The 26,195-nt window shown below is 54.2% G+C and overlaps 3 protein-coding genes across 3 annotated transcripts in view; 1 reads left to right on the forward strand and 2 right to left on the reverse strand.

Annotated features, from left to right (window-relative positions):
- Positions 1-11,296, reverse strand: part of MONBRDRAFT_8718 (uncharacterized protein) — a gene marked incomplete at both ends in the record, with an annotated part of 13,182 nt that extends 1,886 nt beyond the window's left edge. The window contains 21 exons of the mRNA XM_001746392.1: positions 34-1,833; positions 2,149-2,331; positions 2,414-2,521; positions 2,891-2,980; positions 3,074-3,258; positions 3,389-3,467; positions 3,784-3,950; positions 4,081-4,483; positions 4,577-4,682; positions 4,827-5,020; positions 5,807-5,832; positions 6,415-6,625; positions 7,076-7,209; positions 7,707-7,967; positions 8,253-8,334; positions 8,470-8,616; positions 9,235-9,323; positions 9,442-9,517; positions 10,224-10,370; positions 10,450-10,558; positions 10,683-11,296. Of these exons, the coding sequence (XP_001746444.1) occupies positions 34-1,833; positions 2,149-2,331; positions 2,414-2,521; positions 2,891-2,980; positions 3,074-3,258; positions 3,389-3,467; positions 3,784-3,950; positions 4,081-4,483; positions 4,577-4,682; positions 4,827-5,020; positions 5,807-5,832; positions 6,415-6,625; positions 7,076-7,209; positions 7,707-7,967; positions 8,253-8,334; positions 8,470-8,616; positions 9,235-9,323; positions 9,442-9,517; positions 10,224-10,370; positions 10,450-10,558; positions 10,683-11,296 (5,211 nt within the window). The remainder of the gene's footprint in view (positions 1-33; positions 1,834-2,148; positions 2,332-2,413; positions 2,522-2,890; positions 2,981-3,073; positions 3,259-3,388; positions 3,468-3,783; positions 3,951-4,080; positions 4,484-4,576; positions 4,683-4,826; positions 5,021-5,806; positions 5,833-6,414; positions 6,626-7,075; positions 7,210-7,706; positions 7,968-8,252; positions 8,335-8,469; positions 8,617-9,234; positions 9,324-9,441; positions 9,518-10,223; positions 10,371-10,449; positions 10,559-10,682) is intronic.
- An 883-nt stretch (positions 11,297-12,179) lies between these two features.
- Positions 12,180-14,545, reverse strand: MONBRDRAFT_8719 (uncharacterized protein; the record flags this gene model as incomplete). The annotated part of the gene is made up of 4 exons (XM_001746393.1): positions 12,180-12,525; positions 12,586-12,843; positions 12,924-14,017; positions 14,282-14,545. The coding sequence occupies 4 exons, from the start codon at positions 14,543-14,545 to the stop codon at positions 12,180-12,182; spliced, it is 1,962 nt and encodes a 653-aa protein (XP_001746445.1).
- A 274-nt stretch (positions 14,546-14,819) lies between these two features.
- MONBRDRAFT_32652 (uncharacterized protein) lies at positions 14,820-22,989 on the forward strand (the record flags this gene model as incomplete). The annotated part of the gene is made up of 12 exons (XM_001746270.1): positions 14,820-15,338; positions 15,447-16,203; positions 16,311-16,376; positions 16,427-19,041; positions 19,127-19,195; positions 19,279-19,348; positions 19,438-19,541; positions 19,632-19,925; positions 20,026-20,598; positions 20,694-20,789; positions 20,885-20,994; positions 21,092-22,989. The coding sequence occupies 12 exons, from the start codon at positions 14,820-14,822 to the stop codon at positions 22,668-22,670; spliced, it is 6,852 nt and encodes a 2,283-aa protein (XP_001746322.1). The 3' UTR covers positions 22,671-22,989.
- Between the last annotated feature and the right edge of the window lie 3,206 nt (positions 22,990-26,195).

Consider the following 26,195-nt stretch of genomic DNA (forward strand, 5'->3'; position numbering starts at 1 on the left):
GCTCGAACTGTCCTTGAGACACTTGACACTCACTGGCTGAAACTGCGGCAAAAACGTCTTGACACCGGCACCAAGCGCCTTCATCATGGTCAGCGACGTGCGGAGCAGTTCAATCTTGAGGCGCACTGCGTTGGTTGAGAAAATGCGCAGAATAGGACCGGCGATGGTCGCAACGTAAGGCTTGAGCACAGATGGATCCGAGGCCTCCAAGATAAGACCGAAGGCTGCTGCTGCCTGCTCCTGAGCGCTGCCGCGGCCCTCCGTCAGATTAGCCGTCAGCAAGGGCATGAACGGACCAGGCCCCTTTGGAATGCTCAGACCCGAAACAAACCCACGCTCGTTGTGAGGCAGCTGTTGCAACTGATAGAGCACAAGAGTCAAGAACTCTTCGTGGCGCTCCTTGATGGGCAGCAGGCGCTTCAGTAAGGCATCAAGACCACGCCATGCCGCGTGCACAACCTCTGGGTGGCCATCACCAAAGGCCGGGATCATCACACGCAAAAGGTCATCGGCTTCCTGTGCCACGTCAAGTTGACTCTTCTCACAAAAGTCTGCCAAAACATTAGCTGCAGAGATGCGAGACTGATCGCCCTGTCGCAAAGCCTCGCCCATGTCCTGCAGAAGATCGCGTACACCCAGTTCGTCAACAGAGCTAGCCACGATGCTGGCCGCATCTCGAATGGCAGACTTCTCAGCACCCTCCGCCTTGACCGAAGCGGCCATGAGAGTCGTCAGGATAAGAGACAGTTGGTAGTTGAGTGCGTGTCCAGCCACCGTTGTGAGTTGTGCCAATGCCTTGGCGTTGAAGGCCGTGATCGGCGGTTCGAGAAGGCGGGGCACCAAAAAGGGCAAAACCACCTTCGAACGAGTCGCCATCGCTCGACGTAGACCATCAAGCGCATCGTCGGCACTGTTGCTGCCAGAAAGCTGGTTCAGCAAAACTGGTAAAATGTCTTCGATGACCTGGTTGCCCAAGGATGTGTGCAAACTAGCAAAGCTTTCAGCTGCAGCTGCACGAATGTCGGCATCGCTGTCACCCAGCGCATTACGCACAGCTGTGAGCAAGATTTCGCTGTACTTTTCAATCTGCTCGTCGCTGAGGACCGTCATGATGTTGCCAAACCCGTAGCAAGCACCGCGACGCTTGTTGAGATCGTCCGAGGCAGCTGCTGCTTCCAAAAGCGGGAAAACATCAGGCAGAACCCGCTCACCGAGCTTGCGGACCAGCTCACCCAACGTCTTGGCTGCCACAGAACGGCGATCCTCGAGATCATCCGCCAAGTTGCTCAGAATGCGCGTGATGAGTTCGGAGAGGATATCGCGCAACGTCCGCACCGTGTGCGGCACAATGACCTTCCACACGTGTACGGCAACCTGGCGAACCACCAACTGCACATCCTGGCGACACATGTAGACGGCAGCCAGAACCTCATTGCGCAGCTCGTGGCCAAGAGACTTGGTTAGGCGCGCGGTCGAAGCCTCGGTACCAAAGCCTTCGTCATCTGAGGCACTAGCCGTGGACTTTTTACCCGACGTGCCCGAAAGAAGATAGAGCAGATCGCCCAACAGCAGCAGGGAAGATTGGCGGATGCGCCAGTTTTCGTCCAGCAGGCTACCCAATAGCTGGGGCAACAGCAGCTCAATGCATGCATCAGAGTAGTTCTTGATGATGCGCTGACCTGCACGCATGGACGCATCTCGCACTCCTTCCTCCACATCGGACAGGCCACGCAGAACACAAGGAATAACATCTGCCACGTGATGCTTGAAGTCTTGCCCGAAAGTTGCCGGTAGATAGATCATAAGCATCATATGACCCTCGCGCACCTCGGCCTATTAAAAAATGAGCAAGAAAAAAAAAAAAAACGTGAGGAATGTGACAATGCTACCTCAAAGAGGCAGGTAAACCGATCCAACAACTAATGACCTGAGCATGACGCGTATTCTCCATGAAAGAAGGCATCATGGCATCCAGGCGGTCCACTCCCAAAGCAAAAAGCACTTCCGCAAGACCCTACGCACCAACCCCCAAAAAAGAGTGAAACAGTAGACAGAGCATTAGCGGCGCGCATAGGATGCAGAAAAGAGGAAAGAAGATCACCAGGTAAAAACGCGCGGCCCTATACACTCCCTTGGTCCCCAACTGACCTGGGCGGCTCCAGAGCGATCGACGGTGCCCTGGTTGCTGGAGAGGGTTTCCAAGAGCCAAGGCAGGAGATCTGTAAAGTGCTCTTCACCCATGCCCTTAACCATGGCACCGATAGCCTTGGCACAAACGCCACGGACTTCGGGCAGCGGATCCACGAGTGCGGCTTGCAGGCCCGGCATGACCTGATGGCATCGGTCAGTGAGGTGTGTGTTGTGTGTGCGTCCCAGTGCTTGAAGAGAAGAAGGGGAAAGAGGGGATGCCTACCTTTGGTAGATATGGAACCAAATCCTTAGGTAGCGTTAAGGCATACAGATTGCCAATAATTTGGCTGGCCTTCTTTTTGCCATCTGTCTTGCGCTCTTTGAGAGCACGCTACGAGCCCAACAGGTCAAAGGAGATGAACAGCACTCAAATCACCAGAACATGGGCACGCGGGTCCAGGATCAAATCTCTGGTCGGCCAGCAGTTCGATGCTAGTACCTCGACGATTGGCATGATCAGCGACAACGATGGCGCATCAATGACGTGAATGAAGCTTGTATTCAGAAGCTTGGACAAGCACTTGTTCGTGTTTGTGACAGGGTCGTTCAAAGCCTTTGAATCGTGCAGACAAACAGCACGCCAAATCAAATACCACAAGCCAATTGCAAGCAACCAAGAAAGCCAAGCGTCAGCAGACACAGACACAGACACAGACACAGACACAGACACAGACACAGACACACAAAAGTTGCATCCGACCTTGAGAATGGTTGGCACAATGGCTTGAATTTCAGGGTTCTTGATAACGCTGCCGATGCTCTTGAGTGCTGCCTTGCCAGCGGCTTGCACCTAACATGCAAAGCAGCCAAGTTCAACTTGACGGTTCTCAAAACCAGTGGAGCCTCTCATTTTCACGATGCCAAAAGGGCCCTGACAACCCACCTTGACGTGCGAATCAGTCAGTGTTTCGCCGAGGCGTGGCACAATCTTGGGCAGGCTAATGGACAATTGCTTGGGTGCACAGAATGCCATGGCACCGAGAAGTTGCGCGCTACCCTGCTTGGTGCGCCAGCTCTCGTCGTCCAGTGCTTCGAGCAGAAACGGCAAAACTGTCTTGACGCCTTGGTCTAACGGTGACAAGTTTGAGATGAAGCGTCATGCCCAGTAGTATTTCAATAGCAGAATCGTCAGTCATTAATGCTCAGCCACAGCCACAGCAGCAAAAAGATCATCAAGGAACATTGTTGAAACTCTTACCGCTCATGTGGCTCATCATGACTCGGGCGGCCTCCTGTGCAGCGGCACGGACATCCTTCTTTGCGTCACCAAAGCACACCTGAACGCATCAACGGATGGCAGCACGCCGCAGGCATACGTGGTGAAGATATGCCGGGAACAACGGGGAGGAAAGGAAGACAAAAAAAAAGGGGGTGACGGGAGGAAGATCGTGCCCCAAGACTCGCTACACACCAGCATATGCGGCACCAGCTCCTTAAGGTTGGGTTCAAAGACGCGACCCATGAATTGGCTCATCATTTCAATCACCATAAGCGCGGATTCCCGCTTCTTGGCATCCTGCAATGCGTACACATTTTGCCGCACACTCGGTAAGACATCGCGTAGATGCAAGTGCCGTGTAGAGAGAACCATACCTTGTGCTCAATGTTCTCGACCACGGCCTCAAAAACGCCTTGACGCTTGAAAGCGATGACACCGGCACCAGCAACAACACCGCCAAGGCCATATGCTGCACCACGCCGCTGGCCATAGTCGCCATTGCCGAAGGCTGACTCCAACAGGCGCGGAATAACTTCAGGGGCTGCACAAAATCCAAGACCAAAGCAAAAGGAGGTCAATGTGAATATAAACTAGGCAGCCCCCCCCCCCCCCCCTAATTGTTCCGTCTCGGCATGAGCCGGTATGGGTCTACGATAGCCAATGGCACCAACCGCAATCCTTATTGGCCTTGACTAAGGGTTGCAGGCACTTGGCCACCGAGGACTGCACGGCCTCAGACGGTGTGCCCAGCGCCTGAACCAGTGTGCGCACAATTTGTGGCACACGTTCATCTCCCTTATCCAAATGACCACCCAAAGCACCAAGCATCACAATGACACCCTGGCGCATGCGATCTTCGTGAATGCTCTTGCTGGCTTGGGCCATGTTGCTGTCAAAGATTTCATACAAATCTGTCAAGTACTCCTTGCCACGTGCGTTGATAATGGCAATACCGGCGTTCAAAATGGCACCCTGAGCCTCGTTGCTGCGGTCACCCAGCGCCTCTTCGGTGAAAAAGCGGAATATGCGCACAATTTGCTCCTTGGTCAAATGCTCCGTGCAAGCCGAGAGACCCTGAGTAGAAGGCAATGGAGAATGACGTCGAGCGAATGCACGGTTGACATGATCGCAAGGGTTTCAGTTTGGGTCCATCGTAGCGTTACATACTTTGGCGACACCGCATCGCGAAGGCCAGGGATCCTCAAAAGGTGGTGATATGATGTTGCCAATCTTGTCGCGCACGGGCTCGGGAATCACGAGCAGGCGCTGGTATCTATAAACGCGGTCAAATCAAAGACGAGAAAAAAAAGGAAACGCGCGGGTCAGAGAAATGAAGTGCTGCATGTTCGCTTTTCTTCATTTCAAATGGCTTGACCGGTGCAAACGGCTGGAGTCGGGCTTGTATGACGATACATACTCGCTCAGGAGGTCCGTGATGACGTTGTCGACAACCTCGGGATGCACCAGCAAAGCAGCTTGCAAAGCGTTGGCGGCGCCCGTCCGAATGGCATCGTGTTCCGAAACCAAAGGACGCATCATGCGGTTGCACGCATCAGCCGGCAACAAAAAATGGCGCTCCTTCCACAACTTCATTCCAAGTTGCGCCACATCCTGCGATTGAGCGTGTTTTGAACCATGGAAAACAAGCAATCAATGGCATTGCGATATCAGACACCAAGTAAAAAGAACAAAAACAACTGGCTGAGCTGCATCAAGCCTCCATGGACCCTTCTCGTGAAGACAAACCTCATCCGGATCATGGCAAGCGATCCATAAAGCTGCCGCAGAATCATCCGTCATTGTGATATCCACGTACTGCAACGCCTCCAGGCATGCCGTGCTGCATCAAATTCGACAACAATGTGAAGACAAGCGAAAAGTAACCTGCACGAACGTGCATTCTTGTGCTCGGCATTGAGAGCATCCCAAGTCAAGGCACGGACCGTTGCGCAACTGATTCGGCCAGGTAACCATCGAGAAGAACTTGAACTTCGTTGTCTTTCACTGGCACGGTATCAGCGTTGGCTCCCATGTGACGAACAAATTCCATCATCACCACACCTGCTTGGTGTGCCACGCGTGAGTGCGTCTGCATGACTTGCACCAAAAGCATCAAAAGCTGTGTCGATGCACGCAAGAGACCGGTGTGCAGCACGTGTGAGCCAATGGCGATGGCTACGGGAGGAGTTGGCTTTCTTCGAATGCGGAACCATGATTCAAATCCTGATTGCGGACCTTCAAACGGGGCATGATGGCTTCGGCCCCCAGGTGACTATGGTCGCTCAAAAACACCAGAGCATCCTCACGCGCTGAAACCTACAGCAGTCACCATGGTTGCCACGATAGTCAAGCAGAAGCTACGCTCACTGGCGATGAGAAGGCACAGGCATGACACACCTTGATCTCGTCCTCCGTGGTCAAGACTTGATTGATGAGAGGCAAGCAAAAACTCATGACAGTTGCATCAAAGGGCTGATGCTCATGAGCCCGTGTCCAAAGCTCGCGGGTGACGCGTGCCATCATGTCCAACAAAGGCTCTTCCTCCCAGGTTGAGGGAAGAGTAGCCACGACTTGGATGGAGCGAGCTGTCGCACGAGCCACCGCCTAAACCCACACGTGATTCAAAAGGAATACCACAAAGAAATAGGTTATGAAACAGCAAAAGAGCATCTGAGCAAAGGCGCGAACCCAGGTGGAGGTTACGGCCCAGCAAGCTCGACCAACCTCGCCAAGTGCAATCGGTAGAGTTGGCTGCAACAACGCCGCCACACGAAGCAGGCGCTGTGTTGCGCGTGCCGCGACCAAGTGGGACATGCGCGCCATGCGCACGAGCGCTGGTACCAGCCGAGGCACGTGTGATTGTGCCACCTCTTTCTTACCAGCAAGGATGCCATCCAACAACAGGATCGCCACCGATACTACCCCAGTGATAATCATAAGCTTCGAATCAACAGCACTGCACCCTACAACAGGCATGAGATTGGTCATATTATTTGCCAACATACCTTCTTCGTCGACGGATGTGATCTTGGCACGAAGCTCTGCCTCCTTGGCAAGTGTGCTGTCAGCACGTTCTTGCTGTTGCTTGGTCAGCTTGACTTGACGCTTGGGTGCCTCCAACTTCTGTCCTCGCTTGCGAGCCAGCTCCTTGCGCACCTCAAGTTCCCAAAGCTTGTCAGCGTAGTCGGCATCATTCTTGCGAAGCTCTTCTTGTTGCTGCTTGGGCAAGAAAGAAGTATCATACAATTCCCCTTCGGGCGTCTTGTACACGCCGAGATCAGAAGCCGAGATGCCCAGAAGCTGCGGCTTACGAAACTCACTGGTCACAAAAAAAAAAAAAAAAAAAAAAAAGCAGAAGTCGAGTATGTGGTCAGTCGCAGTGCGCCAACCAGGTGCGTGTGAAGCACGAGAACTGACTTGAGATATTGCTTCGCAATTTCGTCGCCAATGACCGTAAACCCTGGCAAGTGGCTAAGCTTTGCTAGCAAGTTACAAGTGCACAAACTAAGCTCCTCGGACTGTCGGCAAGCAATTGAATAGCCAAGGCAAACTTCATGAGTCGGGGTGTTTTTGTTTTTGATTTTTTCCTGCCACAAATTGGCTGCAAGATGCGAGCAAGGGTAATTTCAAGCTTCACGGAAACGATGATACGATAAAATAACATACGTCTGTTGCGATGGCGCTTCGCGAAAGCTCCAGCAAGCACTTCAGGACGGCCGCAGAATGCTCTGAAATGAAGCTCTCGGGGTTGAAGCCAAACTTGCGGAGGACCAGATCCAGCTCAATCGATTTGTAACGCACTGTAGGGCATTGATGGTAGGGGCGAGGTCGAGGCGGAGGATCGAGACGGATCGCCATAGTGCATATTTGAGCCAACATGAGCACCCAAAACATTTAAGATGTGTGCGAGTGAAAAAAGATAGTATGCCAGAAGCAAGCAAAAGCAGGGCACAAAACAAACCAATCAGCGGATGGCAAGCGAGCGGCGCCAGCTGGATAATTGCAGAAATTGCTGCCGCGTCGTCTAAGAAGTAGTACAAAGCAATGAGCAAACCCCGTCCATTATGAAGCACGTTGGTGGCTGCCAGCTGCATTGAAGTCAAGTGTGCGATGTGAAGGAAAAAAAAAGGGCAGAGGCTGACCAAAGACATCTGGGCGCGTGGCCAAGGCAAGTAGTGCTTGGTACAAGTGATCAGTGTGTGAAGTGAACATGTGCACCACCTCCACGCCTGCAAACGCAGAGCAAGATTAGACACACGCGCATGCAGCAGCGAAATGAGAAAACCTCGAAACTCACCGTTGGATTTAGTCGCCACGTCAGCGGCGTACTGAGCGTGAACCCTCTCTTCAAAGGCATTCAGCAGTGCCGCTTGAACGCCAGAAGATGTGCCCATCATGAAATGAGCCACTTGAGTAACCGCCAACTTTCGCACGCTCCAATCTTCGTGAAGCGTCAAAGCAATGACGTGTTGTGACCAGCTGGCAAGTGCCCCGCTATCGTCCCGACGACTGTGCAGCGTCATGGCCTTGAGACACAACGTTAAAAACGCTTGGCTCACTGCACCAACACAGATGTCATGAGGCAAGAAGCCATGGGGGCAGTCTGATACGGGTCATAGAGCCGGGGAAGGAGAGGAATGAAACAAGCACTCGCCTGGAGGGGTCAGTGTGCTAAGCAAACGCTCATTGAAAACCTGGCCATGCTCCAACTTGGACCAAGGATGGTCGCCACTCAAGAGAGCTTGCTCTGCAGTCCACACGCGCACATGACCATGTCAAACACTGAGTCAGGGCAATCCACATGGGGCACGTGTGCACAAGCAAGCGACAAAGAGGCACGTACCCAACTCAGGCTGGACCTCGGCTAGTCGCAGAACAAGCAAGGCTGCCAAGGCAACTTCTGCTTGGCCATCGGTAGATGTTTTCTGCAGCGAATACATGACAAAGCACGGATGCAAGAGAATGACATCAGAGACTTGAAAGCAGCGAGCAAGGCATGTGGATTGCGTTCAACTCTTTGCCAAGATGATTATAGATGGCATGAAGCTCGCAAGACTCACTTGTTTGGGCGCTTGGCTCAAAACCTTTTCAAGCAAAGGAATGAGCTCTTGCAACACGTTCAGGTCGTCAATCGAGTAGGCCCGCTCTGCAACCAACAATGCTTGTGCCCGCACCGGGGCCGTGCTCTTGGCGGCCGTCAAGTGGCTCTGTACCAAGCATCAAGCATGGGACCAAATCAAAATGAGCAAAGCTAATTGGCGTGAAAGCACACAAAAGAATGAACCGTGTATCGTTCTGGTGGCTGGAACACGCCTTGATCCATGCCAACAGCGCCGGAGTGGTTGTTTTGGCTTGATGAAAAATGTGGTGAACGCTGGCATAGCTTGCCAAGCGTGTCTCCAAGTGTGTTTCCTTGTCCAGCACCGGAAGCAGGTGCTCAACGGCCCAAGACGCCAAGCGATCCCGACCGGCATCTGAACATTGTATCCGTAAGGCAAGGTCCAGCATTAGTAAGAACGAAAGGCAAAAGGTAAGACAACGAAGAAACGTGCATTTCTTGGCCCGTCATGGCAAGACATGAGCTAGCAATTTTTGGGGTGAGAAAAAGGCGAGCGCACGTACTGGCCAGCTGCGCGTCTCCGGCACTGGAGAGAATGGAGTAGAACAAGCCACGCTGCTCCGACAATGCAATCTGGGCAAATGCACAGATGGTTAAATTCGAAACAAGACTTGCGACTATATGTACGTCTCGAGCGGTTGAAACGGGACGTCGGGCTGGGATGTCTCGAGCGACGATGCATGATTGATTCAAACGGCACTCGCACCTTTCCCCCGGTCTTGCCCTGGACGCGGTCCATCACATGTTCTAAAGCGGTGATCAAGCCACTAGGCTGGGTGCATCCAGCCAGAGCGGCTGCGATAGAGGACAGTCAAGAATGAGTCAAAATCAATCAAAACGCTCAACTCCAAAATTCAAACTCCAAGGCCAGAGCCAAGAAGAGAAGAAGGACTCGCTCGCAGCAGAAACATACCACGAATGCCTGCAAGCGCAGCCTGAGCAACGTGGCTCTTGCTGCTGAGCACGTGTGGCAGTAACATGTCGACTGTCTGGACAGCAAATGCACTGAGATCAAAGGTGGCCGAAGAGATCAGGCATGCCACGCCTGGAAAATCAGCAGCGTGGAAGTAAGCACCATTTGAAGTGAGGCATGCTCCAGCATGGATGGACAAGACTACGAGTACAACCAACGTACGCGGAGCTGCAGATTCTGCACTGCGCTTCAACTGTCGATCAGCAGACGGCAAAAGAATGCTTCCAAAGTCCTCAGCAGATACAACGGAGAGCAGACCAGCGCAAGCCACCTGCAAGATACGATGCGAGTCATGAGTTGAGCTATGCTGCGACCGATATCTTAACGTTACGAGGACGAGAAATGTATCGACAAGATCGCGAGGTACAAACCAAGCATTCTTCGGAGATGTTAGCCTTGCTCGAGAGGATGGCACGGTCAAAAAACTCTGCGAGCAGAGTCTTATCAAATTGCAAAAGAGATGAGATGAACGGGCGACCGCAAAAGAAGCTTCAGAATCTATGTTGGGGGGATCAAGGCGCTTTGCCGTGTACGCACTCGATTTGCGTTGAGAAGCTGTTCCTGCTTCCCTGGCACAAGAACTTGCGAAACCAGAGTGCTGGCCAAGCCAGCCAACATGGCCTGCGTGGAGTGTATCGCGCAGGAGAAAGATTGAGGAACAAAATATGATCCAAAGGCAAAGGAGAGGCGGCAGTATTTTTTTTTTTTTTTGGGCAACGCACGTTATCCTCGGATTGCAAAACATTGAGATAATCAGCCATCAAGTGCGTATTGGCAGCACAGGCAAGGCTGAAGCGGCGGTCCGCCAGACGCTGAAAGCGGTTGGGGCTGGCGCGAACTTTGGTCAGCAAACAAGCTTGCACCACCACCTAGAACCAGTGATGTAAGACCACAACAATGTGAATTTGAGGACAAGCATTCGAAACATGTGCACGTTTGGGATCTTACCAGACGCTTCCAAAAGTCTTTGTTGGCCTGCAACCAAGTCCGGGTACGTGTCACGACCATGCACGACCATTGTACAGCACTGACATGACCGTGTCCAGCTTGACCAGCACTAAAAGTATCAAAGTACAAAGATATGAATGATGCCATAGACAAGGGAAAAAAGTCTTGCAAAAGGAGTGGAGTAACACTGCAACTAAGCACTGATTCAAGCCAGAAGATTGGCAAGCACTGACCAGCATAGCTGAGCCACAACGTCTTCGAGCAGAGGAACGGCGTATTCTGCTGTTGTGTCGGGAAATCTAGCCCCATACATGCCAATGCAGTACGCGTAAATTACGGGTGGCGATGTGAAACAAGTGGCGAAGAACTTGATGGAAAAAAAAGCAAATTGAACATTGCTCGAGCCAAAATCAGGTGAGCAATCGACATACCGCTCCAAAAGGGTCTCCAAGAGAGTGCAAACCTCGACCTTGGAGGCGTTATCGCGATACACACTGGCCGTGTTGAAGAGCAGTTGCAGCAAGATTTTGACTAGCGGCGCTGGCACACTCTCTACATAGACGATGGTAGGAGCAGCATATACCAATGAGTACGGCAAGCCATACCACCAAGACTTGGAAGCAGTTGCAGCATGAGAATACCCACCTGCATGTGAGGCGATAACATCGCTAACATCCTCGAACGCAGCAAGTCGCTGGCGAGGCGCGCGCAGTAACTCGTCGTACAAGCGACGCGAAGCACTTTTGAGATCATCCATGGCGCTGGCGCCGTGGGTAGCATCTAGCACGAGCTCTGGGCCTTCAAGTGTCTCGGCAGCGGTAGAATCCGCGCCAGACTTCTTCCCCATGCTCGCCAATTACTAAGCATCACATGCATCACCATCATGGAGCAGGAGATGACATGAACGAGATATCACACCACACATCTCGAGGACACGAGGACACCATTTGCCAACCGATGTGTGCAAAAGGAACACTGACCCAAGTGACGACTATCGAAAAGTTCCTTGACACCGACACCATCAATCCAAGCCTGAGGCAACCTAAGAGAGCAACGGAGAGCAGGGCCAGGTTGAGACCGATGTGCCACAGCCGGTCAACAGCAGTGCACAAATTCTTCAATCCCCGCATTCGTGTCGCACCGTCAAATGCAAATGCAACATGTGATTGAGTTGAGTCAGCAACCAACTGTAATTCTTTTCATGCAATCTAAAGTTTCTCCCTCGTTTGTCATCAACAAAAGCAGAAGGCGATTGAGTTATGAAATTTTGGGATCAGACCGAAATGAGTCTCTGTCTGATTAGATGATTGACCATAGATGTTGTTCAGATGTGATTAGAAATGAAACGGTTAAGCCAACGAATATGTGGCAGCGCAAGAGCAAAGAAACACATAGACAACGTTCGGAAGTCATCCGACTAAGGGCCTACTGCACCACGACGATACCTATGGAGGTGGGGGTGCTGGTCGGGTTGGACTCAAAGCTGCTGATGCCGCCAGCTCGAGCTGCGAGAAGATACGAGGGGTAGTTATGAGCACAGAATGTCAAAAAAATCAAGCAAAGGCAAAAGGCGGTCCACAAAGAAAACCCTCACCTGAATCAATCGATCTGAAAAGGTTGCATTGATCAGCGAGTCAATGGTGTGAATAAGTATAGCTTTCCGACAAGCAGCAATATTATTGTTATGCGAGTATAAGAGGGCACCGCTACAGCTGCAATTGCCAAGCATATCAGCTGTGGTTGTGGCAATTGTGGTAACTAGGTGAGATGAGGAAGTAAAAGTGACCGTGGGTGTGGTGGCAGCAGCAGTGGTTGTAGAAGCAGCTAGAGTGGTAGCAGTTGTATCTGTCGTCGTGGTGGCCGCAGCGGTAGTGGCGGCAGTAGTAGTGGTGGCGGCAGTGGTCGTGCTTACACCTCCTGCAGTGGTAGTGGTGGCGGCAGTAGTAGTGGTGGCGGCAGTAGTAGTGGTGGCGGCAGTGGTAGTGGTGGCGGCAGTGGTAGTGGTGGCGGCAGTGGTCGTGCTTACACCTCCTGCGGCAGTGGTAGTGGTGGCAGCAGTGGTCGTGCTTACACCTCCTGCGGCAGTGGTAGTCGTGGCAGCAGTGGTAGTGGTGGCAGCAGTGGTCGTGCTTTCACCTCCTGCAGTGGTAGTGGTGGCGGCAGTGGTAGTGCTTACACCTCCTGCGGCAGTAGTAGTCGTGGCGGCAGTGGTAGTGGTGGCGGCAGTGGTCGTGCTTACACCTCCTGCGGCAGTGGTAGTGGTGGCGGCAGTGGTAGTGCTTACACCTCCTGCGGCAGTAGTAGTCGTGGCGGCAGTGGTAGTGGTGGCCGCTGTGGTTGTGGTTGATACACCTCCAGCGGCAGTTGTAGTGGTGGCCGCAGAGGTCGTGGTTGCTGAGGTAGTGGTGGTACTAGCAGCTGGAGTAGTTGAACTCGTAGTAGTTTGTGTTACAACGAGCACGCCCATAGTGTACGACCCCTTGTTGCTGCCGTACACATCAATGTTGAATGTTTGGGTTGCTCCAGCATTCTCATATTGCATCCACACCTCACCATTTGAAGTTCGGCCTTCAGCGGCATAGGTATTGGTACTTGGGTTGAACAGCCCCGTCCTGACGCTTCCAAGCGAACTGTTGAAAAAAATGTTCACGCTGATAATTTGGCCGTTGGCCACACTAATGCTGTACGAGTCTTGAACACCACAGAGTGTCAGATTGGCAAAAGACAGATTTGTCCCGGTCAAGGCATACGGGTCGCTGAAGCTGCTTGGCTCAAGCATGTCGGGAAGACAAGGCGCAGAAGTGGTGGTTGGAGAGCCGGTTGGGCCTTCGCTTGAAATTTCAAAGGCCAGGCTGTACATACGGCTAAAGCTGCCGTATACGTCGAGCTGAAGATTGACAGATGACCCTGATGGGTTTGTATAACCCACCTCTTCAAAGTCGCCCACCCCTGTACCCTGGGCCACATAGGCGCTGGTGGCAGCCGAGTAGAACCCAATATCAATGTGACCGTAGGAGCGATCAAACTCAACGCGGGCATAGGCATAGCATCCGGGACAGAGTACAAAGCTGTACGCATCGGCTTCGCCGCAGAGGGTCAGGTCGGATGCATTAGTGCTTGAGCCAGACAATGCGTAAGGACTGGTATAGCCATTGGGTTCAAAGCTGTCAGCAATGCATGGGGCAGCGGTCGTGGTGGTGGGTCGAGTGCCACTGTCTGCTTCAGTGGCTACGGTGATAGCATAAGAGCCGGTATAACTGCCATATACGTCAATAGAAAAGTCGCGGTCACTCGAGGCCCAGTTGGTGTATGTAAACTGAGCAGATCCTGCGTTGCCCTGTGTTTGGGAAGCATAGGTGTTGGTGCTGGAATCAAAAAGGCCCAGACTGATACTGCCCTGACCATCTGCATAAGAAAGGGTGACTGTGACTTTACAACTAGCACAGAGGCTAATGCCGTAAGCATCTGGACCATCGCAGAGCGTGAGATCGCTGAAGGAAGCGGGAAGGCTGTCCAGCGCGTACGGCGAGGTATAGCTATTTGGCTCCAGAAGGTCAGAAACGCATGTCTCTGCGAAAGGGGGCATCGCGAGAAGTGGTCAGGTGCGCATTCGAGCTGGCATGCATATCTCATGCTGAAACGCAAGGAAAAGCGTTGACATACCAGCGCGACGAGCACGCTTTGAAATGGCGGAAGGAGTTGGTGGAAGCGCTTGGCCGGCCTGAGCCTGCGTGAGCTATCAATGCACATTGCAGGTGGCGTGGAGATGAGGATCATCAGGGGTCGGAGGAAGGTTGTCTTCTTCAAGGTTCAAACGAAACGGTGGCCGTACCTGGCCGGCGCTATCAAAATCCAGCCATGTCAACTCGTCACACGACCCATCAAAAGCAATCAGGCTGTCAAGGGCTGCAGCGCGAATCGCGATCGGCAACTTGCGATACGTGTCTCTGGCCTGTAAGCTGAGACAAGCCATTCGCTGCTCAAGAACGGTGCCAAAGGCGTCGCCATTTGCGTCTGGAAAGCTGGCTCTGACGAGGCTTGCCAGCAGCAAGACCAGAGCGGCAGTCGGAACGCATGAGGCGCTCACTCCTGCCATCTTGCCGCTCCGAACCCCCCAAAATAAGGTTGTGTCAACTACAATACATGTAATATGACCACGACTTATTCATATTGGGTTTTTTGACACCAAAGCGGACAATTTCATTGTTAAAAAAACACCAAACTTTCACGCGTGGAGGTTTGGTTCTATTTTTGACCATGCTGGACCACTCCAAACGTGATTGGCTGCTTTGACTGGAGTGATACCAACAGAGTCATCCAACGTCAATCATATTGATCAATTTTCGTTAAGATCTCACCGATCGATCGCGATGAAGTTGTTGTTGCTTCTCCTGGTGGTGGTGGCGGTGGCCACTGCCACTGAAGAGGCCACCTCCGTTCTCGACGGCGGCCTACAGGGCGTGCTGCGCTTTTTGTTCGGTGGCAGTGCTGAGGTGAAAGATTTTTTTCTCAACACCTTTGAAACGCGCGTGCACCATTGGACCAATCACCGAGCAAATGCCGCCGATTTCATCGCACAACTCAACACCATTGAACCTCTGGTCGAGTCCCTCACCTCAATGGACGACTTTATCGAGCGCTTTGATCTGTGGGGTGAGGACATCATGGTGCGCACCAACGGCGGTGAAATCAGCGACATTCTCACCACCGCCGAAACCGTTGACGAGCCCTTTCTTCGTGGACTGCTCGACGATGGCAACTCCTTTGTGATCAAAACGGAGCTTCACCAAAGCCACGGCTCCGATCTTGAGCGCCAGCTGACTACCCTCTTCGCTACAACTGTAGCTGTGCATGGTTACGTGACCCCAACCGGGGCCCAGGCCCTCAAGGTTGGTTGCTCCCGCCATTTATCCTCCTGCTGGGCCGCCACGTCGCCTGTTCTTCCTGCTGCTGTCCCCTGCAATCTCATTGTCACGTATACTCCATTGACCAATTAGCCACACACGGATCCCTACGATGTCCTGGTCATTCAGACGTACGGCGAGAAGCAGTGGACCATCTGCACGCCACAGCCTGCTGGTGCACAGAACCGCACCGATGCTGAAAAGGCCCAGCTTCAGGAGATTGTCCGACATAGCATTCAAGGCTGCACCCAGTACGAGGCCTGGCAATTGGCCAAGATGGAGTGCCAGGCCATCACCTTGAAGGCAGGCGACGTGCTCTATCTTCCCAAGGGCATCATTCACTATGCGACCACCACCGAGAGCATGGGCTCAACCCACATCACGCTTTCACTTGAGCGCCTCACCCACAGCTGGCTTGCGCTGTTTGGCCGTGCCTGCGGCCTTGGCCTCGATCGCGCCACCTGCCAGCAATATGAAGACGTTCTGCTCACCGCCTCCCTCACCCCCAACGGGTTGGCCTGGCTCAACTTGGCTGCCATGCCTGCCGTGGAGACCGATCCCACCACCGCCGTTTGTGAGCGCCTCAACTACCTCATGCTTGGTGATGAGCCCACCTCCTTGGTCAACCTTCTTGCCGACGACCACAACCGCAAGCTCAACATGTACGCTCGCTCCAACAAGGAACTACGAGCGCTTCTGACCACGATCTTGGACTGCTCCGCCCCGGATCAGGTCATTTTTGCCATGAGGCAGACTCATCGTGACTCTATCAAGCGCCGTGAAACGGATCACCGCCCTCCCTGCTACTACGCAAGCAGCTGCAACGACTACAGTAGCTGCGACTGCAATGGTACGCACCTCCGCCATGAACGATTCTGGTTTGTTTGCCATCTTTTTGAACACCCGGTTTCTCACTCAACTCTCTCGGTCATACTCTCCATATCAACCCGGTGACAGACAACTGCGATGATAACTGCAACATCTGGGGCGATAACTGCGATGCCGCGTGCGACGGCTCATGTGGTATGGAGAATGCACCCTGAAGTGACACGCATTTTGCCTCTCGGTCGCAGTATGGTCTTTGCTCACCGTTCTGTCTGTCTCTTACTCAGACTGCGACAGCGGAGTGCGTTGTAAAAACGGCTATTACGTTTCGAATTACTGGCGTGGCGAATGTACCGACTGCCCCAGCGGCAAGTATGGTGATGATGGCTACAACTGTGGTGATTGCTGGCCTGGCAAGTACAGCAGCGGCTCTCGATCGACATACTGCAGCAGCTGTCCTGCTGGCAAGTACACCGATCAGTACACCCAATCTTCGTGCAAGAACGCTGGTCAGGGCTACTACGTCAGCTCTTCCTCCAGCAGCTCTCCCTGGTCCTGCGCCCCCGGCAAGTATACCGACGAGACGACAGCCACTTCATGCAAAGACTGCTCAAGTGCCAACTTCCCCGGCACCTATCAGGATCAGTATGGACAAGCGAGCTGCAAGACTTGCCCAGAGGGCAAATACGCAGTGGGTGATCGCGCCACCTCGTGTGTTGATGGAGTTGGTGTCTTGGTCCAGCCCATCATGTCTGCTCGTTCCATGGAGCTTGTGATCGAGAACAGCGGTCCTGCTCGTGAGGGCTTTCGGGTGACCCTTGGCATCTGGCGCAATGACGAGTACGCCTGGGACACGGCGGCTGGTTACCCCAAGGAGTATGATGCCGATCAAACAGGCAGCAGCTACGATGCTCAAACGCGCATTACGCTCAACTACCTGATTCCGGGTACCTACTACTACATCAAGGTTGAAGGGCGCCAAAATGGCGGCTATCCCGACTCCTTCGAGTATCCGCAGGCACAAACCGCCTGCGCCTGTGGTGCCAGCGAAGTGACAGGTGCGCCGGCAGACGTCACCACGCGTCAGCATCGCGGCCGCGTTTTCTTTGCATTTTCGGACATGAGCTACTGTGAAGATGGTTTCTTGCTCTACCGCGATGGCTCTTCGTTCACCAGCGGTTATGACGTCAAGGCTAGCCAGGCTTGCGAGCGCCGGTATGCCCCAGAAACCATCTATGACGATGTGGCCACTTCCTCGGAGCTGCAAGTGGGCCACACATACCAATACTGCATCAGCGCTTACAGCAAGACCTCATTTGTCTGGGCTGAAGACTCTGGTCTGACTGGTTCATATGAATCGGCGCAAACGTGCATCTCGCATCAGGTTCTTTGGGAGGCCGAGCTCACGGGTCGCGTGCAGCTTACCGATGCCGCCGGCAACCTGGCGGTTGCCGACACCAACATCGAATGGTTCTATGAGCGCAACGGGGTCTTCGTCCTGGGTGGTAACCTTACGACCGATGCGGATGGTCGCTTTGCCGTATACGTCAAGACTGATCTGCTGGGTACTGAACAGGAGATGTTAGTGCTACGCCCCTCCAAAACGAGCGGCACCGTGCAGCACAGATACACGTGCAATGGCCTCCCATGCACGGAGCAGCGCATTCTTGTCAAGGCTCTTACGTTTGATCAAGAGACGACGTTTGTGGATGCCACCACGGTCCCTTTTGAGGGCAGCGTATTCGTCAAGGGTACAGAGCACGCCAATTATGCGCTTGGCTGCCCGCTCCGCAACGCCCGCGTGTGCCTCTACAATCACCATGCCCACACGGCCCTCGGGTGCGCACGCACCTCCATCACGGGCTACTATGTTGTCCCCGTGGCAGCGGGCCTAACCGTGTACCCTGTCGTCGAGTACAACAACCATACGTTTGAACGCGTGAATACGGGTCGTGCGCCCGAAGGACGCTATGACAGCGTTTCGCTGGCTGGTGAGGCTCTGACGTACGACTACTACGCAATTAAAAGCGATGAGGTATCGCAGCCCACCATCTTTATCGACACGTCCGCCGCGACCATGACCATGCAGATGGCCGGTGGCCGCTGCAACCGTACACTGGGTACTACTACGGTGCAGATCACCTACGCGACATGCCTGGCCACCTGGAGCAAGGACATCACCTTCAGCACATATGAACACGTTGTGGATTTGCCTCAACAAGAGTTTTTCGTCGAGTTGATGGGTGTTGAGCACGATAGCGAAATCCTCGGTGAGACAGTGCCGGCTTTCTTTGAGGAGCACGGTGGCAAGAAGCTCACAATCGACCTCAAGGCTGAAGAGCCAGACACGGCTCGTTGGGAGTTCCATCCTGAACCCCAGGTCACCGTGCAACTGTCGGGAGATCGGAGCGGCGAGTGCAGCTTTGCAGTCCTGGAGCGTGAAGCGCCCACCACCATCTCTGTCACTGCCATCGAGCCCTTCTGGAGTACGATCGAATCTTGCTCATGGGTTGAAGGCAATATCACACTGGTCAATCAGATTGGTGAAACCCAAGAGACAGTGACTGCTTTGTTGCGTCAGAAGATTATCAATGCTGAAAAGGCTGCACGCCTTGGCCGTTGCGCTGGCACGGGATGCTACGTGCCTCTGGAGCTCGCTTCAGACGATGCAGGCCGGACCTTTCACTCAGCCCATGTCGCCTTTGAGGCCATGGGCGGTGAACCCGAGCTGGTGATGGAAGTGGAGGGCGTCGCCAATGCCAAACTTCTGACCGCTCAGCTGGACACGGCGTTTCACTCGGTCAGCAAGTTGGTGCCCGTCGTTGTCACCGGCGACAAGCTCATTTCCGAGCTCTTTACCATGGTATGTTAGGTTGCCCTGCACGCTTGTACCTGCATCGTCATGATTGTTCGTCTCACTGAGACTGCCAATTTCCTCGTTGGATCAGGACTTTCCAGAGTACTTCCCCCTCATGATTCTCTACGACCCTCCGGGTGGATCCTCTTATTCTTACTATGTATGTTTTAACAGCAGACGGTTGCAATCCGATTCCACGTTTGACTTACCGTGTGGTGCGCCTCTGCTTGCTTCAATGCGCAGTCAAACACTGTGTCTTCGCTTCGCGTTCGTCATCGTGAATTTGCGGCATTCAAGGGCGCCTACGTCGCTGGTAAGTCGGCCAGCATCAAGGAGCTCAGCTCGATTCACTTTTGTTGTTCCTGTCATTTGTCTAATCCAATCTGTTGGCGTGATGTGTAGAGAAAGTGTCGTGGACTTGGGATGTCGAGTCCAGTCTCTGCGCTGGTTTTGGCGTCGAGGCGTGTACCAAGGTAGCCAAATCTGAGGGTGGCGCTGGTCTAGACGTAAGTAAAGACAATGCCTAGCAGAGCGCTACTGTGACATTGCATCGCGCTGCACTCATTGGCGTTGTATCGGTGCTCTGGCCTGCGCAGGTTGCTGCAACGAGTATGTCGGCCGATGTCAAGGCCAGCCTGAACGGTGATGATAGCGTCACTTTTTCCACGACCATTTCTGTACAAACATCTGATGACCTTGGCTCGCCCTCGGGACACATGTTCATCACGCCTGCCTTGACCGTTCGCTACATTGAGACTCGAGAGGTGCTATTCAACGCCTCGGCCTGCAGCACCGAGGTCATCGAAAAGGTGACTTGGTCTTTGGGCGACAGTGGTACCAATACCAACTCGTTTACCATCAAGATGTACGCCGACATCCGAGATGCCGAGGTACGTTCCAGGGTCGACCTTGCATTCCAAGGAAGCACTCGCTTTTGTACATTAGCCTGTGATCGGTGCATGTTGTCTCATGATCGTTGGGCAACGCTAGATCCCCACCTTGGAAAATAACTTGGTGCACGCTGAAGCCGACCTGGCCTCTGCCATGACATCAGGCACTCAAGCTGAAAAGGACGAGGCCCAAGAAAAGGTTGACAAGCTGAAAGAGGCCATCACGGGCTGGAAAGGAATCCTGAACTACACGGATGAGGTTCTCTACAACGCTTCCACCGGTGCTCTTGAGCCGCTGACGGGTTTGATGCCGGGTGAACTCTTCGATGCGGCTCGAGATCTGGACCGAAAGCCCGACGGCAAGGCTGCTGATGAACTCGAAAAGTACAGCGCCATTTCTTTCATGGGCGGCGGCCAGCTTTATTCATATGAGGAGTCTGTCGGTGTTGCCAACAGCACCAACACGGGAACCATGATGCACGATGAAGGCACAGTTGGAGGCTTTGTGGAGAATAAAATGGCAATTGCCGGCACCGGCCCTGCCTTTGAAATTGGTATTGGCTACCAAATGTCAGCGGACCGAGCCGATGTGACGACCAAGGAAAAGAGCTCGGAGAGTGTACGCGGTTTTGTCCTTGGCGATGGCGATGCTGGGGACAAGTTTGTGGTTAAGGTACGTGCACTGGGGCGTGCTTCTGGACATGCAACCGAGGCGGTAGCATCGTTGCTCATTATGCCGGGCCCTGCTGATCTAATGCCCTCGGATAGATTTCACGTGATCCCATCTATGACACCTTTGTATTCACAACCGTGGCCGGTTCTTCCAAGTGCCCTCACGAGGAGAATACGTATGCCCGCGAGCAGGTCGGCAGTTAACCTCATAGCCGTCGATATGCTTTGAGCCTTTGCGACCAACATGAGAGAACTCACGCTCGAATTGGTTTTTTCCCTCGCTGTAGCCACGCCTTAGTATTCAGAGTCAGCCAACCGGCCCTGTGGCTCCTGGCCATAGCGCTCTGTTGCACATTCGCCTCATCAACGATGCCAATGAGGCAAACCAGTTCCAACTGTGGGTCTCGTCCCTCCATCAGCCTGTTTCTTGCCTGGCCCCGTTGTGAAGAAGCCCTGAGCTCATCTGCGGTTGTTTCTTTGCTGATGCTTCACAGTTATGTGCGTGATATTGAAGGCTTGGACGTTCGGATGAATGATGAAACGTTGCTGGGTGGCCGTTTCTTTGAGCAGATGGCCCCATATTCAGAGTATGAGGAGGTCGTGCACGTCACTCCGATCGAAGGACAAACCTCAGTGACGTTCAAGATGGGATTCCGTTCCCAATGCGAGCATGACACGTTCTTGGTCACTGGCAGCTGGTCGCCTGCCTCTTTCCAAGCCTCCGAACATGAGATCACCATTGATTTTATGCAGCCCTGCTCGACGATTGAGTGGACAGGCGACGTTGCCAAGTCGGGCCGGGTTGTCATCAACACCAACCACGCCGATGCGTACTACCCTTTCCTTGCTCGCAACCCCGGGGCCCCAGACAGTTTCTGGGCTGATGACGCGCGTCTTGAGGGCGTCAATCTTGAGTTTCGCCCCTATGGCAGCACGAGTTGGACCACTGCTGTGTCTGGCCCAGTGACCGAGTCGCGATTTGGTTACGCTAGTCTTGACTGGCAGGTGGAGAATCTGGCTGATGGCCGCTACGAGGTGCGCCTGTCTACCCAGTGCGAGTCCTCTGGGAGCGCCGTGGAGGGTGCTGACAGCCATGACGCCGGAACCATCGAGGCAGTTTTGGACCGCGCCGCGCCCCGTGTCTTTGGCCTGTTCCCGCGTGCTGGCAGCGAGGCCGTGCCTGGCGACAACGTCGAGGCGGTCTTCAACGAGCCCCTCAATTGCGAGAAGCCCTCAACGGTTCGCGCGACGGTCAAGATTGGCACTGAAGTCACCGTTACCGAGCAGGTTCTGGACGTGCTGTGCCAGGGCAACACCATTCATCTTTCCATCAGCAACGCCTTCTCTTCGGCCGCACTCAGTGGCAAGAGCGTGCAAGTGACGCTCAGCGACATTTACGATGCTGCCGGCAACAAGATGAGTCAGCCCGTGTCTTGGACCTTCACCTATGCGGAGCTTGCTGACGCTGTGCCCGTCCCCGTCTCCCTGGACGGCCTGCGCTTCAACGTGCCCTGGAATGCTTCTTTCGGCAATGTTGAGTCGACCGCGTTTGTTGACTTTTCCGCAACGCTGGCCAGCGAGCTGGCCACCGTCTTGTCGGTGTCGGAAACACGCGTGGAGCTCACGAGTTTGCGCGAGGTTTCGGGCGGCGCACAGACCGTGGGCACGCTCAAATTTTTGATCCCGGCCGATCCCGTAGGCCCGGCTGCCAATGACGGCCTGAGTGCTGAGCAGCTGGCTAGTTTGTTCCTTAGCGCCCTGTACATCGATGACACTCCCCCCTCGCTCGTCAACGGTGGCATCCTGGAGGCCCTGGATTTGGACTATCAGCCTTCCCAGAGTTTGGCCGTGGCCCGTCGTGCAGCAGCCGGAGCAAACATGGAGGCAGGCCTCCCGGTTGCATCCTCTACAGCAGATAGCAACGACAGCGAAGGCAACTCGGCTGATCTCTATCAAATTTTGACGCTGGGCGTGTGTATTTCCCAGTTTGCGGTCCTTGCCGTGATGCTTGTCCGCCGTAGCCGACGTCGTGCCTCTGAAGGCGTTGCTGGGCCTGCTGCAGAAACGAAGTAGCTCGACTTCTTATATGATATAATGATAGTGATTTTTCTTGATGATTCCTCGACTCGTTCGAGAATTCGACACATCCTGTAGTTTTCCTTCCATGTATTTCTTTTATGTTCGGCCGCCCCACTTCGCTTGTCACACAAGTACATGTACACTGGGGGCTCCTCTATAGTGGAATGGTGGGAGTAGCCATCTTCTTGTTTGTTCGATCTTCTGCCCTTCACTCAACAAATACAGACAGACACAAAACTTGTTGCTCCAAGCCCTCACATCCTTTTATCAACGAGCTTGCAGCTCCTTTATAAATTGAACCTTTATGGATTGAGGTCTTTCTGTCAGGCTCCAGCACGTCTGGAGGCCGTCGTTGGGTTGCAAGGAAGCGCGTAGGTTTGAGAGAGGTTTGAGAGACGTCCGTCGGGACGGAGCGAAAGCTTTGTTGGTGTCTTGAGGTCAATTGAACCAGCTGCGGTCGGCAAGCATTCACAGTGACCAGACCAGGTGCACCGTTAGAATAGCTGTAGAGTCGCTCTATCCCGAGGATAGGGAAAGACACAAGAGAGCAGAGCACACAGGAGAGCAAAGGGGAGACAGAATGGCAGGGGGCTTGACGTACCTGCGGTCGGCAAGCATTCACAGTGACCAGACCAGGTGCACCGTTAGAATAGCTGTAGAGTCGCTCACTCCCGAGGATAGGGAAAGTGCAACTCGTGCCCGACCGCAGGTACCCCAACAAAGGGAAACAACAGTAGTCACAAGCTTATTGCCCCAGGGCAGCTGCCCAGGCATCGTGGGGACCGCGTCACACGCGGTGTTTACTCATGTGACTCCCACGAGGAGGATCAGGCCCAGGGGGTCCAAGTGTAGGTGTCAATTTGTGAGGTCGTCGCAGCTATGGAATACCAATAGGAAGACCCATAGCGACCGATGCTGAGTGTGTGCGAAAGCAGTGGGAGTGTTCAAATGCGTGGAAGCACGGATTTGACGCTAACACCCCCCCTCGCCAGCCGGAGCCCCGATCCGGCGAGGATGGTTCAAAGACAAACGGAGAAAACGGCGAAGGCACGCTGAGAACAAAAAAGGAAACAAGGATGAGAGAAAAAATGCAAGCTTCATGATTCATGCAAGCACGCAAAATGGGGTACACTTGACCGTGTGAAACTCAAGTACGAGGGCGGGCAGCTTCAAACTCCTTGATGTAAAAATCGTGAAGGCTGGCCCTAGGTTCCCAGGTCGCCTCCTCCTTCGAGTAACCCATCCACTTGACGAGATACTCGATACGAGGACGGCCCGCACGGCCCTTGGGCCGCACAGTGCGCTTGTCGAGCAAGGTCTCGACTAGATAGTACTCGCCATACGAGTCACGAGAAACTGGAGCAGGACGGAAGTCCTCTGCCGCGTTTGCAGGAAGCTGGTAGCGGCGCAGATGCTCGATGTTGATAACTGGATGGGCGCGGACGTCGTTCGGCAGCTCAAGTCGATATGCATTCGCGCTCACGCGCTCGAGCACCTTGAATGGCCCAATGCAACGGGCGCCCAACTTCGAGGAGTGTGTGGCCCGATCCGTGGGCGAACGCACCGCCTTGATGGAGACCACCACCCAGTCGCCGGGCTTGAACTCCACCATGTTGACCTTCCGGTCATAACGTTCAGCTGCCTCTTCCTGGCCGAGGGCCGTCACATCTGCAACGTACTGCCAAATGCTCTGGAGGTGCCGAAGTTCTGAGTCTGCATCGTTGTCGCCAAAGGCTGCCGCCTTAGGCTGAACTAATAGGGATGACGGTGTCACTGGATGTCGCCCGGTCGCCGCAAACAGTGGCGTCAGGCGAGTGACCTTGTGCGTGGTGCTGTTGATGGCATAGGTGGCCATGGGAAGCATCTGGACCCAGTTGTCGCGGTCGGTCTCCGCGCCGGTGCGGAGGCACTCGATCAGCACTCTGTTGTATCGCTCAGTCAGTCCATCTGTCTGTGGATGGTGAGCCGTCGAAAAGTCAAGGTTGGTTCCAAATGCTTTGCACATCTTCTGAAAGACGTTGGCAACAAAACGGGTATCACGGTCAGAGACGATGCTCAAAGGCATGCCGCCCATCGGCAACATCATCTCCAAAATCAGGCGAGCTGTATCGAGAGCGTTGATGGCTTTCTTCGTGGCTCTGGTCATAACCATGCGTGTCAGGCGGTCCACAACCACCAAGATGGCGTCGCAGCCCTCACACTTGGGCAGCCCCGTGATAAAATCCATAGTCACGTGTGTGAAGGGCGTGCTCGGGGGGTCGAGAGGCTGGAGTGGACCATTGCGTGCCGTGGTGGGGTCCTTCCGCGGTTGGCACTTGGGACAGCGCGCGCAGAAGTCCTTGAGGTCTGTGCTCAGGCCTCGCCACCAGTACTTATCTCGCATGGTCGCCACCTGGCGCTCGTAGCCCAGATGGCCTGCCAGTAGCGTCGAATGGTGTTCGGCGAGCAACAGGTCACGAACAGGGCCCTGGGGCACCACTAGCCGACGTCGATCTGCCGAAGTGTTGATAGCCTTGCTCGACGACTGGAGAGCGTAGTAGAGGAGACCCGATGCAGCATCAAGCTCGGTCCGCCGGAATCGAATACCAAGGCGCCCACGCCTAGGTGGTTTGCTGCTGGGTCGGCACGGCCGGCGTACACGGCCTGCCAGTCAGGATCTGTTCGGTAACCCTCCACCAGCAGGGGGTAGAGGTCGCTGGAAAGTTGGAGCACGGTTGTGCTGCCTGGCGCTGAGGTGGTCTCGTTGGCCTGGTTCGCGGCCGCTGCCACAAAGGCAACGCCGCCATCACGGATCGCCGTGCCATCCTCGTCCTCACCTAGGACTGGCTCGGCGGCAGTAAACGTTGTAACGTCCTCGTCCTTCACGTGCATTCGTGAGAGGGCGTCAGCGGCCACGTTGTGCTGGCCTGGTAGGTAAATCACACGCATATTAACGTGCTGAAGCGTATCCATCCACCAACGATCAAGGCGCCTACGCTGGGGTACTGGGCCCTGAAGCTTGGTGGTCTCGAGATACTGGAGAGAGCGATGGTCAGTGTACACGTCGACAGTCTGGTTGCCAATCAAGTGGGCATAGCGCTTAAGCGCGCGCACGATGGCCAGCAACTCTTTGTCACGGACAGGGTAGTTCAACTCGGCGTCGTGGAGCTTCTGCGAGAAGCAGTCCACTATGCGGCCTTGTTGAGAAAGAACGGCGCCGATGCACTCGTCAGAGGCGTCCGTCTGCAGGGAAAATGGGTACTGGCCCGAAGTGTCTGGAATCATGAGCACGGGGCCATCGAGAAGAGCCTTTTTGAGGTCCTCAAAGGCTGACTTCATCTGAGGGGTCCAAGCCAGCTTGACGCGCTTGAGACTGTTCTTCGCACGATCAGTCAGCGGCTTGGCGAGCTTGGAAAACGAAGCGATGAAGCGGCGGTAGTAGTTGGCGAAGCCTAGGAAACGTTGAAGTTGAGTGGTGGTAGCAGGAAGTGGCCAGTCCCGGAGGGCTGCCAGCTTCGAGGTCTGCATAGCAATGTGTGC

This window comes from Monosiga brevicollis, genomic scaffold, assembly GCF_000002865.3.
Source record: "Monosiga brevicollis MX1 MONBRscaffold_12 genomic scaffold, whole genome shotgun sequence".
Taxonomy (NCBI): domain Eukaryota; class Choanoflagellata; order Craspedida; family Salpingoecidae; genus Monosiga; species Monosiga brevicollis.